Genomic DNA, 17,651 nt, shown 5'->3' with positions numbered 1-17,651 from the left:
CTTTCTTTTAAACTTGAGTAAGAAAAGTAAATACAGTGTTAGTTAAAATCACATACTTTGGATCAAGACAGCTTGGGTTCAAATCTAAGCTCTGCCTTGTAGTATGTGATCCTAATGTGATCTCTAGCAGGTCACTTAATATTTGAATAATGGGGATGATAGAAATACCTGCTTCATAATGTTTTGATGGGAATTGAGTGAATTAAGTTGATGGGAATTGAGTGAGTTAATCAAGTCTTTAGAACTGTGCTTGGCCGCAGTAAACAACTATGGAACTGTACACCATCACTACCACTGCCAGTATTACTACTACTATTGTTGTTGTTGATATAGATAGATAAAATGAATTGTAAATGTATATATCTGATTTTGTTTCTTTTCCTTGAGAGGATTTTTTTTTTAATTGAAGTGTAATTGACATTTAACATGTATTAGTTTCAGGTGTACAATGTAGATTGAATACTTACATGTATGTATATATATCTTAAAATGGTATAATGTCTTTTTTCCCCCCAATTTTAGCCATTTGCAAAATATGTGAATTGTCATTTGAAACAGAGCATATCCTTTTACAACATATGAAGGACAATCATAAACCTGGTGAAATGCCATATATTTGCCAGGTATATACATATTTTATTGTATATGTCGTGTTTGGTTGGTTGGTTTGTTATCTGTTTTGGTTACAAGATTTAAACCTATTAAGCCAGGCTTCCCTAATGGCTCAGATGGTAAAGAATCTGCCTGTAATGCGAGAGACCTGGGTTCGATCCCTTGTTTGGGAAAATCCCCTGGAGAAGGGGATGGCTACCCACTCTAGTATTCTTGCCTGGAGAATTCTATGGACAGAGGAGCCTGGCAGGCTCTAGCCCACGGGGTTGCAAAGAGTTGGACATGACTGAGTGACTAACACTTTTACTTTCAAGCCAGGCATCAGCAAATTTTTTGTATAAAGGGTAAGATAGTAAATATTCAGGTTTTGAGGATCATAGGTTTCTGTTGGAACGAATCAACTCTGCCATTGTAGCACAGAGGCAGTCATAGACAATAAGTAAATGAATGGATGTGACTGTGTAAATGAATGGATGTGTTTCAATAAAGCTTTATTTATGGACACTGAAGTTTGAATTTTATATAATTTCCTTGTGTTATGAAATATATTCTTTTATTTTTCTAACCATTTTGATAAAATTAGTTACTAAAATTAAAGTCTATTTTGTAAATAACTTATTAGTAGAAAGTCCGTTGGCATAACTCATATATTGTTGTGTGGGGTCAGCAGAGAGTTGGAATTGACCCATAGGCCATTGTTTGCCCACTCCTGTATTAGACAAAGAAAAAGCCCTGTGGCAGAAAGACAAACATAGACTTATCTTAACGTATAGGGAAGAATATAGACACACAAAAGGAAGTACGAAATGCTTTTAGTTCAGAGGACCCTACCAAATGCTTTGGGACTAGTTCTTTTCCAGAATTTGGAGAAATGGGAAAGTAAGGTAAAAATAAACTGTCATTCCATAGCCTGGAGACTGTTTTATGTAGCAATAAGAAGGAACTTTTAGGACCAGAGGTGTCAGAGTTTGATAATTCAAGTCAAAATTGGGGGTGATAAAAATATCTGATAAAAATAAGAGAATCTAGTTATATTTTGGGAAGTATCCTTAAGCTTTAAAAGCTAACTCTTCTGTTTCAAAGATTATCTTTTGATGTTTTTATTAATAGGATTCTTGGTTGTGTAAGGCATTAGAGCTGAATTAATAGTACATAGTATTCTTCTGAACAAGTGACCTATCACTGTTACTTTGAAATTGGATATCATTATAAATTTTCAAACTAAACCAGATATTTTTTTGTAGGTTTGCAATTATAGATCATCATCATTTTCTGATGTAGAAACTCATTTTAGAACATCTCATGAAAACACCAAGAACTTGCTATGTCCATTTTGTCTCAAAGTTATTAAAATTGCAACACCCTATATGCATCATTATATGAAGCATCAGGTGAGATTTGCCAGTTCTTATTCAATTGTGTTGTTTTAGAGAAAAGATAAATTATGACTTAGAACATTGTTTAGATTTGTTCTGCAAGGGAAGCAGCATTGTTCCAAATGACATGGTTAAGTTACAATGTATGCTAAATTACTGGTGAAACACAGCACTTCTTTTCTTTGCTTTCTTTCTGGTGATACTATGGTTCATACATGATAATTTTGATAAAGATAGTTAGATATACTAGGAAACCTTGAATTGAAGGAAAAAAGAGAAGATGAGTGAAGGAATATTCAAAAGAGTAGGACTGGGGAAGGTAATTATCAGGAGCAGTGGAAAAAATGAGTTTGAACTGATAAAGAAAAGGTTGATGACTCAAAATCGTGTTTTCTTCTTTCTCTTCAAACTGTATTTCCACTTTTAGCCCCCATATTATAAGAAGACATGTTGGCATCATTGACCAGGAATGGTCTTTTATAGCTGCCCAGAGAATAATAATGACACTACTGCTGATATGTGAACTCTGGCAGAGAACTATATTTAGTTCTACTGTGTAATTTTGGGGACCCAGTATTAGTGCTTATACCTGTATCTTGAATTCTGATATTATGCTTACTTGTTCTTTTCCTGAAGCAATTAAGTCATCCTTTGTTTGGGCTGAAAAGTTTAATGCAACACTGCTCCTGTTCTTAAGTGCTTGAAAGAACACTAACAGTGCCTTTGCCAAAACCAGAAGTTGGTGGATTTATTGAATCTGATCATGTTACCAAGTTTTGCCACCTCACTGATTAGCTCAGTGCATTTTCTTGTTACTGATTAAACTGGCATGTCAGTTTTTTCAGCATTGGTGCTTACCTTGCTTTCCATTCTAGTCATTAGATAATCATGAAATTGTCTTGTGGTTTTTCATTGGAAAAGATCACAAAAGTAGAATTTCCTAATAAATTTGGGATCACCTGTGCTGTGACTGACACAGAATGTCACATGTGTTCTGATAAAATGTGGTCCACTGGAGAAGGGAATGGCAGACCACTTGCCACGAAGTATTCTTGCCTTTAGAACCCAATGAACAGTATGAAAAGTCAAAAAGATAGGACACTGAAAAATGAACTGCCTAATATGCTACTGGAGATCAGTGGAGAAATAACTCCAGGAAGAATGAAGAGATGGAGCCAGAGCAAAAACAGCACCAGTTGTGGATGTGACTGGTGATGGAAGCAAGGTCCAATGCTGTAAAGAGCAATATTGCGTAGGAACCTGGAATGCTAAGTCCATGAATCAAGGCAAATTGGAAGTGGTCAAACAGGAGATGATAAGAGTGAACGTTAACATTTTAGGAATCAGCCAACTAAAATGGACTGGAATGGTTGAATTTAACTCAGATGACCATTATATCTACTATTGTGGGCAAGAATCCCTTAGAAGGAATGGAGTAGCCATCATAGTCAACAAAAGAGTCCAGAATGCAGTACTTGGATGCAATCTCAAAAATGACAGAATGATCTCTGTTCCTTTCCAAGGCAAACCATTCAGTATCATGGTAATCCAAGTCTATGCCCCAACCAGTAATGCTAAAGAAGCTGAAGTTGAACGGTTCTATGAAGACCTACAAGACCTTGTAGAACTAACACCCAAAAAAGATGTCCTTTTCACTATAGGAGACTGGAATGCAAAAGTAGGAAGTCAGGAAACACCTGGAATAACAAAAATTTGGCCTTGAAGTACGAAATGAAGCAGGGCAAAGGCTAATAGAGTTTTGCCAAGAGAACACACTGATCATAGCAAACATCCTCTTCCAACAACACAAGAGAAGACTCTACACATGGACATCATCATCAGAAGACTCTACATCACCAGATGGTCAACACTGAAATCAGATTGATTATATTCTTTGCAGCCAAAGGTGGAGAAGCTCTATACGTCCGCAAAAACAAGACCAGGAGCTGACTGTGGCTCAGATCATGAACTCCTTATTGCCAAATTCAGACTTAAATTGAAGAAAGTAGGGAAAACCACTGGACCATTCAGGTATTCATACCTGAATCAAATCAAATCCCTTACATTATACAGAGGAAGTGAGAAATAGATTTAAGGGACTAGATCTGATAGAGTGCCTGATGACCTATGGACAGAGGTTCGTGACATTGTACAGGAGACAGGAATCAAGGCCATCCCCAGGAAAAAGAAATGGCTGTCTGAGGAGGCCTTACAAATAGCTGTGTAAAGAAGAGAAGTGAAAAGGAAAGATATACCCATTTGCATGTAGAGTTCCAAAGAATAGCAAGGAGAGATAAGAAAGCCTTCCTCAGTGATCAGTGCAAAGAAATAGAGGAAAACAATAGAACAGGAAAGACTAGAGATCTCTTCAAGAAAATTAGAGATACCAAGGGAAAATTTCATGCAAAGATGGGCTCAATAAAGGACAGAAATGATACGGACTTAACAGAAGCAGAAGATATTAAGAAGAGGTAGCAAGAATACACAGAAGAACTATACAAAAAAGATCATAACGACCCAGATAATCATTATGGTGTGATCACTCACCTAGAGCCAGACATCCTGGAATGTGAAGTCAAGTGGGCCTTAGGAAGCATCACTACGGGCAAAGCTAGTGGACGTGATGGAATTCCAGTTGAGCTATTTTAAATCCTAAAAATTGATGCTGTGAAAGTGCTGCACTCAGTATGCCAGCAAATTTGAAAAAGGCAGCAATGGCCACAGGACTGGAAAAGGTCAGTTTTCATTCTAGTCCCAAAGAAAGGCAATGCCAGAGAATGCTCAAACTGCCACACAATTGCACTCATCACACACTAGTAAAGTAATGCTCAAAATTCTCCAAGCCAGGCTTCAACAATTCGTGAACCATGAACTTCCAGATGTTCAAGCTGGTTTTAGAAAAGGTAGAGGAACCAGAGATCAAATTGCCAACATCTGTTGGATCATCTAAGAAGCAAGAGAGTTCCAGAAAAACATCTATTTCTGCTTTATTGACCACGCCAAAGCCTTTGACTATGTGGATCACCACAAACTGTGGAGAATTCTGGAAGAGATTAGAATACCAGACCACCTTATCTGCCTCTTGAGAAATCTGTATGCAGGTCAGGAAGCAACAGTGAAAACTGGACATGGAACAACAGACTGGTTCCACATAGGAAAAGGGGTACGTCAAGGCTGTATATTGTCACCCTGCTTATTTAACTTATATGCAGAGTACATCATGAGAAACACTGGGCTGAGTGAAGCATAAGCTGGACTCAAGATTGCCAGGAAAAATTATCAACAACCTCAGATATGCAGATGACACCACCCTTATGGCAGAAAGCTAAGAAGAACTAAAGAGCCTCTTGATGAAAGTGAAAGAGGAGAGTGAAAAAGTTGGCTTAAAGCTCAACATTCAGAAAACGAAGATCCTGGCATCTGGTCCCGTCACTTCAGGGCAAATAGATGGGGAAACAGCGAAAATAGTGGCAGACTTTATCTTTTTGGGCTCCAAAATCACTGGAGATTGTGACTGCAGCCATGAAATTAAAAGACGCTTGCTCCTTGGAAGAAAAGTTATGGCCAACCTAGACAGCATGTTAAAAAGCAGAGACATTACTTTGCCAACAAAGGTCTGTCTAGTCAAGGCTATGGTTTTTCCAGTAGTCATGTATGGATGTGAGAGTTGGACTATAAAGAAAGCTGAGCACTGAAGAATTGATGCTTTTGAACTATGGTGTTGGAGAAGACCCGAGAGTCCCTTGGACTGCAAGGAGATCCAACCAGTCCATCCTAAAGGAAATCAGTCCTGAATATTCATTGGAAGAACTGATGTTGAAGCTGAAACTCCAATACTTTGGCCACCTTATGTGAAGAGCTGGCTCATAGGAAAAGACCCTGATGCTGGGAAGGCAAGAGGAGAAGGGGACAGCAGAGGATGAGATGATTGGATGGCATCACTGACTCAATGGACATGAGTTTGAGTATACTCTGGGAGTTGGTGATGGACAGGGAGGCCTGGTGTGCTGCAGTAGGGTCTCAAAGAGTTGGACATGACTGAGTGACTGAACTGAACTGAACTTTGCTGTGACTGGGATGCTACCTATCTTTGTGAAGTTCTGGCAAGATCTCTCTATTTTGTGTTTCCCCAGCAGTGTACCATCAGGTGTTAATAGATGTCCCCCTCCCAATTGCTACTGGTAAATGAATTTGGTGAAGCACAGATTTACAAAGTTAAATTGTTCTTTTTAAAAATAGGACTCCTCGGAAATTTTAATGTGCTAATGGACATTTTACACCTCTAAACAAGGATATAGTTTGTATTCCCCAGACTTATTTGGCCATTGAACCCTTTATTTGCACAGTATCTATTAACATTTTTTGAAGAATAGAATTTGAGAAATGCTATTCTTGGTACTCTATATTTCATCTTTGGCCTTTAATTTTGAAAGGGAGAATAAGATATAAAACAGTCTTATTTCATTATGGGGCTTTTAACATCATTTTCCCTTTATGCTTTATTAAGGTTCAGAGTGAGACATAGATGTGGGAAGAATAGTAATTATGAAAGAGGTATGTGGGCTGGCCATGTGAACTGTGTGATTTGTAATCAGTTTTTGTACCCTAAGTTTTATGTTCACTTGCCATGGGTGTACAGTTTTCTTTTTTGTTTATTTGGAGAGCCTAGGAATTAGACAGCCAGAAGTTAGGAGGGTAGAAATCTATTAATAAGAAGGATCATCAGGCATCCTTCAAGATATTTATAATTTGTGTGATTATTTACAAAAGATTGGAAAATTATAGCTGAGCAATTAGTCCAGTATGAGATAATAAGAATTGTTGACTCTGTGGCTCATTTTATTGTTTTAGAAGACTTTGGTTGTAACTTTTGTTTAAGACAATGTATTATTATGTCGGGTGATTTTAGAGCTAACAATCCAGGTTTTATGACTTTTAAGAAATAATGAAAGTAATTTTGTATGTGTTAAATTTGTTCATTAGATCTTTAATAAAAACAGTTAAAGTATGCAGTTAACATCTATGCAGTCACTTGCCTTCTACCAGTAACAGGTCCTTTACATGTATTATCTTATTGAATCTTCACACTCAGTTGTGTCTAGGGCAGAGTAAAGTAATAAGAGGGAAAGTGGTAGGAAATAAGGTTGTATCAATAGAATGCAGGCCAATTCATATAGAACCTTGTAAATCAGAATCAGTACTTTGGAAAACTGTCAACATTTTAAGCAGGTGAAAGATCTGCCATGTTTTAAGATCATTGACCGCTGGGAGGAGAATAGACCATAGGGAAGAAAGAACATGAAAGGGAGAACAAAGGAGGTTATTACTAGTCAAGGTGAGTGTTTTGGATAAGTATGGTAGTAGTGGTTGGAGGTAATAAGTGGAAATACTATGACAGATTTTGAAGGTAGAGCTGACAGGTTTTAATAATGGGTTGGATATGGAATGTGAGAGAGAGTGACCAAGTTTTTTGTCCTAAGCAGCTGCAAGAATGGACTTTTCATCTATTGTCATGTGATGAACATTGAGGAATAGGTGTATTTTTTGGGGCAGGAAGGGAGGAAGGAAATCTGGAATTCTGTTTTGTCCATGTTGGTTTAACATGCATACAAGTATTGATGTCAAGTGGTCTTTCCAGGTGCCACTAGTGGTAAAGAACCTGCCTGCCAGTGCAGGAGACATGTGAGACCTGGGTTTGATCCCTTTGTTGAGAAGATCCTCTCAACATGGCATGGCAACCCACTCCAGTATTCTTGCCTGGAGAATCCCCATGGACAGAGAAGCCTGGCAGGTTACAGTCCATGAGGTCACAAAGAGTCGGACACAACTGAAGTAACTTAGCACACACCCACACACAGTGATGTCAAGTAGGCAGTTGGATGCAAGATATTTAAAGCCATGAAATGAGATAACCTAAGGAGTGATTATAGATAGAGAAAAGATTTCTGGGTACTGAATTCTGGAGAACTTTTTTCTGTCATTGTAACTTGCTATCTGTTTCTTGCCCAAGTTTTCTCTTTTTCTTCCTCCTCTTTCAGCGTATATGAGTGAATTAAAATTGCCCATATCTCCAATATAATCAAATATATCACATTTCTAAAATAGTCTTAATTTGTACCTAAAATAGTAATGCAAACATATTTATATATTGCTTTGAACTTTGTAAAGAACTTTATGAAATATCTGATGTGTGCCAGTAATGTGCTAGGTACTTCTCAATGTATTATCTGTTTGAGTTTTGTGGATGATTGATTGTGTAAAGTGGAAGTAGTGATGTATCTGGCAGATCATAAATTAAGAGAAACCATTCTTCTGAGTTTATATGTTGCTTCAGTTTATATATATGTATACACACATATCATATATACTTTTAAAATTAATGAGAGCATAAAGGTAAAGATTGTAATTGATATTGTGTAGTAGAAAGAACCTTGGATCAGGTGTCAGGCCTTGTCACTGAATAGCCATAGGGAAGGATTTAGATTTTTCTTGGGTCCTGTTTCCCATCTGTGGAAAAATAATAGGATTAAATTTGAGGAGGAATTCAGTCAAGGGGTCTCAGACAGTATGTAGATTGGGAATAGTTATTTTGATTTATACCTCTATATCCATACTATTCAATGCTGTAGCCTCTAGCCATATGTAGCTATTTAAACTTAAGTTATTTAAAATTTGGTTGCTCAGTTGCACTTGGCACATTTCAAGTGCTCAATAACCACATATGTCTAGTTGCCACTGTTTTGAACAGTGCAGCTCAATTACATTTCATCATTGAAGAAAGTTTTATTAGACAGCACTGCTTTATACAACCATTGTTGTAACAGGTTTCTTTGAAATATGTAGTTAGATATTTGAACTTATTTTTCCATCTTGCCAACCAACTGGAAATAGCAAAAATTAAGAATAATTTATTCTTTCTTGGGATAAAAATGCATGTAGCTCATTTTCACAGTATCGTGTGTCTAAGTACTTTAAAATTATAACCAGAGTGCTTTCATAGCACTATTAAGAAAACTTTCATTAGAATCTATCGATGGCACCTTTCATGTTCAATTTCTATATAGAAACAAATGTTTTTGAAAACTAAATGCTAATAATTTTTTTAAAAGTAATATTTTGCTATTATGTGTGATAGGAGATGTAAAATACTAGTTTGAAAATTATTTAGTATCATTAAAATTAAAGTGGCTTCAGGATGTAGGATTTGTGGTTGTAGAAACTATTTTTCTCCCCTCTTTCTGGTTCCTAAACAGAAAAAGGGAATACATCGTTGTACAAAATGCAGACTGCAATTTTTAACATGCAAAGAGAAAATGGATCACAAGACTCAGCATCATCGGACATTTATAAAACCTAAACAACTAGAAGGATTGCCTCCTGGAACAAAAGTGAGTTCAAATATGTTGTATTTTAACATTTTGTATGCTAATAGACATTAACTTCTACCTGGTTTTATTTGTTGGATATAATACTTTAAAAATGATTTGTGATTTAATTAAGACTTTAATTTTAAATTTCACCGTTCTATATTTAGGGAAAAAATGCCTAACCATTGCTTTTTGGTCAGTAGTGTGTGAAAGTCTAGAATGGTATTCCTTTGTAAAAAGTGTAACTAGATTAACTATTCTGGAGGCAGTGGGTTGTATCAGGGTTACATAGGCTATTTTTGAGCTATTCCTGTTGGCAGTGTATTTGTCGTTTTTATCTGTTGAACTGCAAGATGCTTGAGGTTAGGAATCATGTTTTATTTATCTTTGTATCCTCAGCATCTGGTATAGTGCCTGTTGAATGCTGTAGGTTCTCAGGTGTTTATTGAAGGTATTACTGAGTCTACTCTTAGAGAAGCAAGTTCTGCTGCTGGATAGCATTATGTTTTAAGTGAGCCAACACATGTCTGACTGCATACTGATGATTGTAATTTACTTTTCCCTTTTTGCCTTATATACCTCTGTTTTCTCTGACTTCTTTATATACAGTCAGCTCTTGAATATTTGCTCCAGTGGAGGGAAACAGAGGCATGGATAATCCAAAGTGAAATAATCCCCAAAACATTTATATTTGGCTTTGGGTACTTACCTTTGAATGTGGGTATGTCTGTTATTTGAATTAACTATAACAATATAAAGCCATGCTCTGAAGACCTAGAGCAAGAGAAGCTATCCAGCATCCTTCCCTGCAGTCCATTCATTCCATGCTTGGGACTAGACATGCAAAACACTAATGTAAGCAGTGCAGCCCTCTCTCATATTTTCCCTTAATAATAATAATAATAATAATAATGATACTAAATGTTTTATGGCACCTTAGAATTAGGCTTTTGGTATACTTTTTCATATATTCTATTATTTAATCCATGCAGTAATCCAGTGAAGTAGACAAGGCAGATATTGTCCCTAATAGATAAAGAAGCTTAGAGAGGGTAAGTAACTTAATCAGGGTCACATGGCTAGGAAGAAATAGTTAGCATTAACCTCAAGTCTTTCATTCCTAGTCCAATGCCTTTGTATGATGCCAAAGCACATGTTTTTCATGTTATTTCCTCATAGGCTGTTTCTCAAATACATGGAGTGTGTATAGTCAAATAGTTAGTGTTGGTAGGCAATTGTGTTTTCCATTGTCCACCAGCAAATATAATTTCTGAATACCTAATGATAAGTCTTGTATTAGCTCCCTTTAAGGGAATTCTCAGTATTATTAAACTCTCCATGCAGTGTAATGAATTTATATAACCCCTCTCATAATCTTTGTAAACATACATCCTGCCCAATGAGTCCCTGAAAAGAAGAAATCATGTTTAGTGTAGATTTGCTTGTTTTATAGTTGTTGAAGGCTGATGCAGTCCTTTCTAGGTTTTGAGATTTAAGTTTTGACCTTTGTGTTTGTGAATTTCTAAAGTTAAATCAGAGCATAGAAATAGCTAGGGAATGCACTCTTTTAATATTCATATAATTTGCTTTAACTGCTAATTATCCATTAATAACTTAACATATAACTGATATCAGTACAAAAATGTAAGATTACAAGTGAGTAAATATCAAGTTTAATTTCATTTAATTGGTATAAACATTTAAAATAAATGAAAGACTTATCCAGTTATAGTTTATACTTGCCCTTTCCAAATACTTGATGTTTAACTTTTTGTTATGCAGTGATATTTTAACAGTAAGGTAATGATTAATTTTCTAAAGCAGATATTATCTTCATTTTTGTAGGTTACTATTCGAGCTTCAGTTGGACCTCTTCAATCAGGATCTTCAACCATGCCTTCCATTAGTGCAAGCACTTCTACCCTTCAGCTCTCACCTCCAAGGACTAAAAATATAACTGCTAAAAGTCCCACAAAATCCAACACAAGTAAACCTAATATAACTAAATCCATTGCAAGTAAGCCTAATGCAAGTAAGCCTAATGGAAATAAACCTAAATACAAATCAAAAATAGCTAATCTGCAAAAGAAACAAAGCACATTGGCTAGTAGCAATAAAAAAAGTAAAGTCAATACAGCATTGAGGAATTTAAGGTAAACTTTTATTCTTGATCCCCAATACTAATTTAATCTTAATCAGTAACTGAGCACGCACATGATAAAAATTTTATTTAATATAAATTTACCCTATTACACAACTCTCTTGTATATTTATATGCTGTCACTTAATGCCAACAAATAATAAAAAATGTTTTTATAACTATTGAACAGTACTTGAATTACTATCTTTTTATATTCATTATAAAAAATTATAGTATTTTTTTACTATATAAAAATAAAATATTTTTAATGTTCATTCAACATAAAACACTGGGGTTTTATGTTGTGCTTATATCTTGTGATCTTTGAATGGTTAATTTAATCCCTTTTATTCTAGTAAGAAACATTAGCTGATATTATATTGTTTATACTTATTCTGTTATTCTATAGCAGATTTTTCAGATTATAAATCCCTGTTTGAAGTTGTTAAACACCTTAGCTTTAATTAACAGACTGTTAATAAGGCTCTCCTTTATTATTTTTGTTTTAAAATATATTTTTATCATTTTCTTTGTATCTCTATAAGGTATCGTCGGGGAGTTCACAAGTGCATTGAGTGTTATTCTGAAATAAAAGATTTTGCAAACCACTTTCCTACATATGTCCACTGTAGTTTTTGCAGATACAACACTAGCTGTAGCAAATCCTATGTGAATCATATGATGAGGTAAGATGAGTTAAACATCTATAATTGCCAATTGAAATTACAGTTTAGCAAGTTTGTTCTTGAAAACAGTTACCCAAGTATAAGTCAGTTTTGCTCTTTGAGAAACAATTAGAGAACTTCTGAGATGATTCCTGGTACTATTTTTCAGCATAGTAATTCATAAAGTTCCTGGATACTTGAATTGTAAGAACAGTTAGACGAATGAAATTAAGGTAGATTTGTTAGGGAAAATAGTTTTCCTGTGGGAATTTTTTATCCTATAGAACTTTAAAATGCAGTTACTTCCAAAGACAGAAAAGTAATGTCACATGGTAAAGAATGAAGAGTTGGACACAATTGAGTGACTACCACTTTCACTTTTCACTTCCTCATGAAGCATACATGTAATCTCACTAGTGTTATCTTCTTCAAAGCCATCACTTTGTGATTCCAGGATTTTCAGTGATCTTAGATATTTTATTGGATCTTGTTTCTCTTTCTTTCTCTGTTTTTCTCTATAATCCTTTCTGTCTGTCCATCCATCCATCAGGCCATCCATCCTTGCATTCATTCAGTGAAATGAGAGACTATTTCATTGTTGCCGCTGTTGGAATTATTTTTCATTAATTCATTCAGTTTAGATAACTTAAGTATTTAGTCCATGCAGAGAAAACTTTCACAGCCTATGTTATCTTCATTGGTTTCACATTAGTTGAGGTATCCTTCAGGATCGATTTTTATTTTTAAAAAAGTAGTCAAAAATTGTTCCAATATAAGCCAGTTAGATTGATTATTCACAGTGAAGTTTTGCTTTTTTTTCCCCCAAAAGTTAGAGTATAACCAACAAAAGTGATTTTTATATAGATCACAACCTGACGTTTGTGTTACTTTCAGGTCATAATCAACTGCTCCTTTAAAAGGACTCTTCCATGTTTCTTGGTGGCTTTAGCACCTCTCTCACAGTTTTTTAACCCCCTTGATAACTAGCCTGACTTCATGGTCCCTGACTTCTTCAGTGCCAATGCTTCATATCAACTTTAAAGTTCTCGTGCTCCCTTTCTTACCACAATACTATTTTAATCTTCTATGTGGTTCATTTCTTTTGAATTCCCATTTCCCCATGACCTTCTGGACTTGGAAGTCCTTTTTCTGGTCCAATAGCACTCATCTAACTTTATAGTCATCCTTACCCTCAGGGTCATCTGTTTTGACTGTTGCTTTGTTTTTGTTCTAGAATCTTTTACACATTTAGTCTTGCTCACCTGGCTTAAAGGCCAAAGACTTGAACATCATCTTCTACTGAACTTTATGCTCAATTCTAAACTACCAAACAGTGCTTGATTCAGATCAACTTGGATTCATGATCTTTAACTTGAATTGGGACCTGTCTTTTTATTTTTAAAAATAAGAAGTATATTTTTTTATTCTTATCTGTAGTATCTTATTAACATTTTATTTTAAATTCTCTTAGTTGTCACCCTGGCCTACTATAATTACTCAGTTGGAGTCCATCCTTTTAATTAATCTTTTCAGTCTCAAGTATTTTTCCTGTTACCTCCATCCAAGCATTGATCTCAGAAATCACACATGTTCCCCTTCACAGTTAACCCTGCCCCTTATCTCCTCTAGTTCTTCCACAGCTTCTTTCAGTTAATTTACAACTTCGTCTCTATCTGTCAGGTTCCTTTTCCTTACAAATGATTTCAGGTATTTTTTTTAAGATGAGGGATATTCGTCTGTATTGCTTACCTTCCTTATTTCTTATTACCATGAACATTTGTAAAAAGTATTTGTTACTAGCATTTTCATGATTCATTTCTTTACCTTTTGAGTGTCATCTTCACCTAACACTGCCCCTTTAAAGATTATCTGTCAAGTACTTATCTCTGTATTCATTTTTTTCACTCTTATCACTCTATGAATTCTTTAGAGTCATTGTTGTCACTCACTTTTGAAGCTATTCTCTTCAGCTTTTGTTTAATTATTAACACTATTCTTCCTTTTTGCCTACTCCTGTTTCATTGCCTTTTCTTCCTTCATCTCTTCTCGCCTCTTTACATTTCCTTTCTTGGGTAACATAATCACTGTCACTTTTACCTTTCAACTTCAAATCTTCCAGTTTCAGTCCTTAGTTTTCCTAAGATGTAACTCTATATTTCTAATTATTTTTATAGGTTTTTTTCTTTTTAAACTTGACTCACTAGCATCTAGAGAGAACATAAATAAACCAAGCATTCTCATCTTTCCAGAATTGACATGACTACTGTCCAGACACTCTCTCAGGGCATCATTTGTGTGGATGTGGAATACCAGCTGGAAAAAAATGCACTGTCCCAAGTTTCTTAAGCTTGTGTTGTTCTCTTGATCTGCCACTCTGCATCACGGCTTCCTGAGATGCCACCTTCTGCTTTCTGCCTCTCTGCCTCCCACCTGCTGCAGTGGACTGCACCTACAATCCATTTCCTCTAAACCAGGCCCCGGCATCCTTTGTTGAGAATACTTCTGTGTGGAAAGTCTTTTGTTCTTTGACCAATACATTGCCGCCCCAGTACAGCTTTAATTCTGCACTTAGTTTGTAGGGGATCAAGTCAGAAAATATTTTATGTTTTCTTAGGCCAAGGGTCATTCTATTCTTCCCTCTCCCATTTATCATAGGTTTCTCATTTGTCTTATAAAACCTCCAAATGCATTCTATTCCAAAACATTCCCAATTAACCTATCTCCCTTTATTATGTTTAGTTGTATAATACAACTATTATCTCCTTGAGAAGTAGCACTTTATATTTACCATGTCACCTATCACATTATAGACTGCAAGTGAGAGTCATTACTGTAATTATAAAAAAGGCTCTAATAAAATCTCAAAAGAGTATATTAAAAAAATCTTACACAGTTGGAACATCTTTAAAATAAGACTGTAAGAGCATCATTAAACATTAATTTTCAATGATTTTTTTTGAAGTAGCATTATTTAGGTGGCAGTAGAAGTCACCTGAAAAAAATGAATTGCTGTGTGATATTGCTATTCTTCAACATTATGTATAAGAAAGAAGGCTTTTTCTCTACATGTAATAGAATTAAGGTCACAGACAAGTACTTAATATTTTTTCCTGGCAGAGTTTATTTACTATTTACTAAGAAGTATGGTAAACTGGTGGTGAAGAATCTGACAAATCTGAATTTGAAAACAGAACTCACCATTTATTACATGTGTCACTTTGGGCAAGTTACTTAACTGATTCCCATTTCTCTTTTCTTGTGGAGAAAGTTATTGTCATTATTGGGGAAATGTACTTAAAATGTTTAATAAAATGATTTGCACTTAGGAGATATTCAAGTAATTATAGGTATTTTTTCTAAATTGTCATTATTAGGTATTGTAGATAAAGTTCTTGCCTTTGATTTTCACAATTTAGTAGGAGAGATAGATTTACCTAGCTTAATGTGATAAATAAATGACTGTGTGAGCCCAGAGAAGGTAAGAATGAATTATTTAAACAAGAAATAAGAATGTATTGTATAAATGACATTTCATTTACGATTTGAAGGATGATTTAAAAATTTTCCAAGGAAAAAGAAAGCTGGTATAACAGTTTGTTCCTATACAATGAATGAGATTACTGAATTAATTTTTATAAGCTATGCTTTAGCTCATTATATATTTTGTATAGATTTATTGGCATGAAATAATAGTCATTAGAAGAACAGATAGATTATTGTGATAACTTCATAAATGGTCTGTTCACAATCCACCACTTGGCCCCTTTTCCATTTTTTCCTTTCTTTTGTTACTAACATCTGGTCAGGTCATTTTTTGGCCTGAAATCCTTCACCTATCTAATAAAAATAGGATGAAGTTCAGATTTTCTGGAGAATGTGAGACCTTTTAATATCTAATTCCTAACTACTTTTCCAGTACCTTCAACTCTTGCTTGCTTTTCCTGGAGTAAGTCAGTATATAGACCTTCCTAACTGAAATATACTACTGACTGTTAGCTGACTTTTCCATTTACCTTCAGCTTTCCCTCATGCAACCATAAAACTTTATATGTATCGCTGTTGATGTTTATCTTGTGGTAATTATATATTTATGCATAGGTACTCACTTGTTGAGCAGATGTTTATTAGGCATTTCTTCTGAGCCAGCTGCTTTTTGACTACCTTCCCCCGCAAACCCTGGAACATGAATTCTAAGGCAGACAACCTGCCTTTCTTGTTGTATCATTAACTTCTAGTCTAGTATTTTAAATAGTTGGCATACTGTCAATATTGTTGGACATTTAGGAAACTGATCCCTTTTGTATTTCTTTGGAAGTAAAGTTTTTACTTATACCAAATCAAGATTGTTAAGAGAAGATGGTCAAAGGGAGTTTTTTTCCCCTTCTAGTCTTATTGAGGTCTAATTTATATACAATAAAATTCATCTATTTTTAGAGAACAGCTTAATGAGTTTTGATAATTATATATAAACAGGTGGTGAATTTTCAAAACCTAAATGTTCTATTTTACTGTATTGTAATAAAAATCTTAAACCTTTTTTCCCCTTTCTTAGATTATTTACACATTGTTATTAACTTCATGCAGGTCTAGAAGAACGGTAGTTTTTTTCTCTCTCTATTTATGAGCTACAGATTCACTTTTCCATTCCTATAATACCCAAAACTAGAAGAATGAAATTTGTGTAGTAAATATAGAGAGTATAGATTGGGAACTTAAAACTGAATTCAGACAATGAAAATTTTAAAAGTACCAACATTTTAATAAGGTGTAAGTTAGAAATGGAAGCCATCAAAATACCCTAAAATGTTACTTTTTCCTTTCCTCTTACCAAATAAAGAAAGCAGTCTGTTTGAGGAGAAGGAAGAAAGAGCTTCTAAAAGTTACTTTTAAATCTCATTTAAAAAATTAATTTACTTGGTTCATTATCTGGTAATTAGAAAAAATCTTGGACACACTCCTCTGAGGAAATAACAGTTGTATGAACACATTTTTGCGTATAATTTCTGTGTTTCCCAATCTCCCTGATGGTCTCTTCCTAAAAATATTATTCAATTATTTTTGTCATATTACATTGAATTTATAAACTCTATGGTAGTAATTATCCCCAGATTGAGAAAATGACTTTTAGAAATCTTCTGAGAATGTTTTCTGGGGATTAAAACTGTCAGAGTATTTCTTTTCCAATACATACATGCTCTGCTTGTGATGATTATTTCTGAGACCGAGAATTGACCTGGTGTGTTGGCTACTTTAGATCTCTCATTGCAAACTCCAGCTCTTCAGACTTTAGCTTGCATAAGAATTACTGAAAACCTTGTTAAAACAGCTTCCTGGACCTCACTGCCAGAGGTTAATTCAGTAGGTGTGTGTGGGGCATAGACTTTGCCTTTCTAAATAAGCTCCTAGATGATACTGATGTTACTAGTCTATGACTACAGTTTTATATGTGCTAAGTGGTACTGTGCTAAGCTAATCCTGGTTTTCTAGTATA

At 34.9% G+C, this 17,651-nt stretch overlaps 1 protein-coding gene across 3 annotated transcripts in view; it reads left to right on the top strand.

Annotated features, from left to right (window-relative positions):
• The window catches only part of ZNF280D (zinc finger protein 280D), a 124,324-nt gene that overhangs the window by 64,453 nt on the left and 42,220 nt on the right, over positions 1-17,651 (top strand). For all 3 annotated transcript variants that reach the window (XM_061157228.1, XM_061157229.1, XM_061157231.1), the window contains 5 exons: positions 523-623; positions 1,857-2,003; positions 9,242-9,376; positions 11,201-11,508; positions 12,041-12,181. In XM_061157228.1, coding sequence (XP_061013211.1) covers positions 523-623; positions 1,857-2,003; positions 9,242-9,376; positions 11,201-11,508; positions 12,041-12,181 — 832 coding nt within the window. The remainder of the gene's footprint in view (positions 1-522; positions 624-1,856; positions 2,004-9,241; positions 9,377-11,200; positions 11,509-12,040; positions 12,182-17,651) is intronic.

The sequence above is a fragment of the Dama dama genome, chromosome 12, assembly GCF_033118175.1.
Source record: "Dama dama isolate Ldn47 chromosome 12, ASM3311817v1, whole genome shotgun sequence".
NCBI lineage: Eukaryota > Metazoa > Chordata > Mammalia > Artiodactyla > Cervidae > Dama > Dama dama.
The sequence above is the reverse complement of the archived record's forward strand: the minus strand, read 5'-3'. Positions and strand labels throughout refer to the sequence as shown.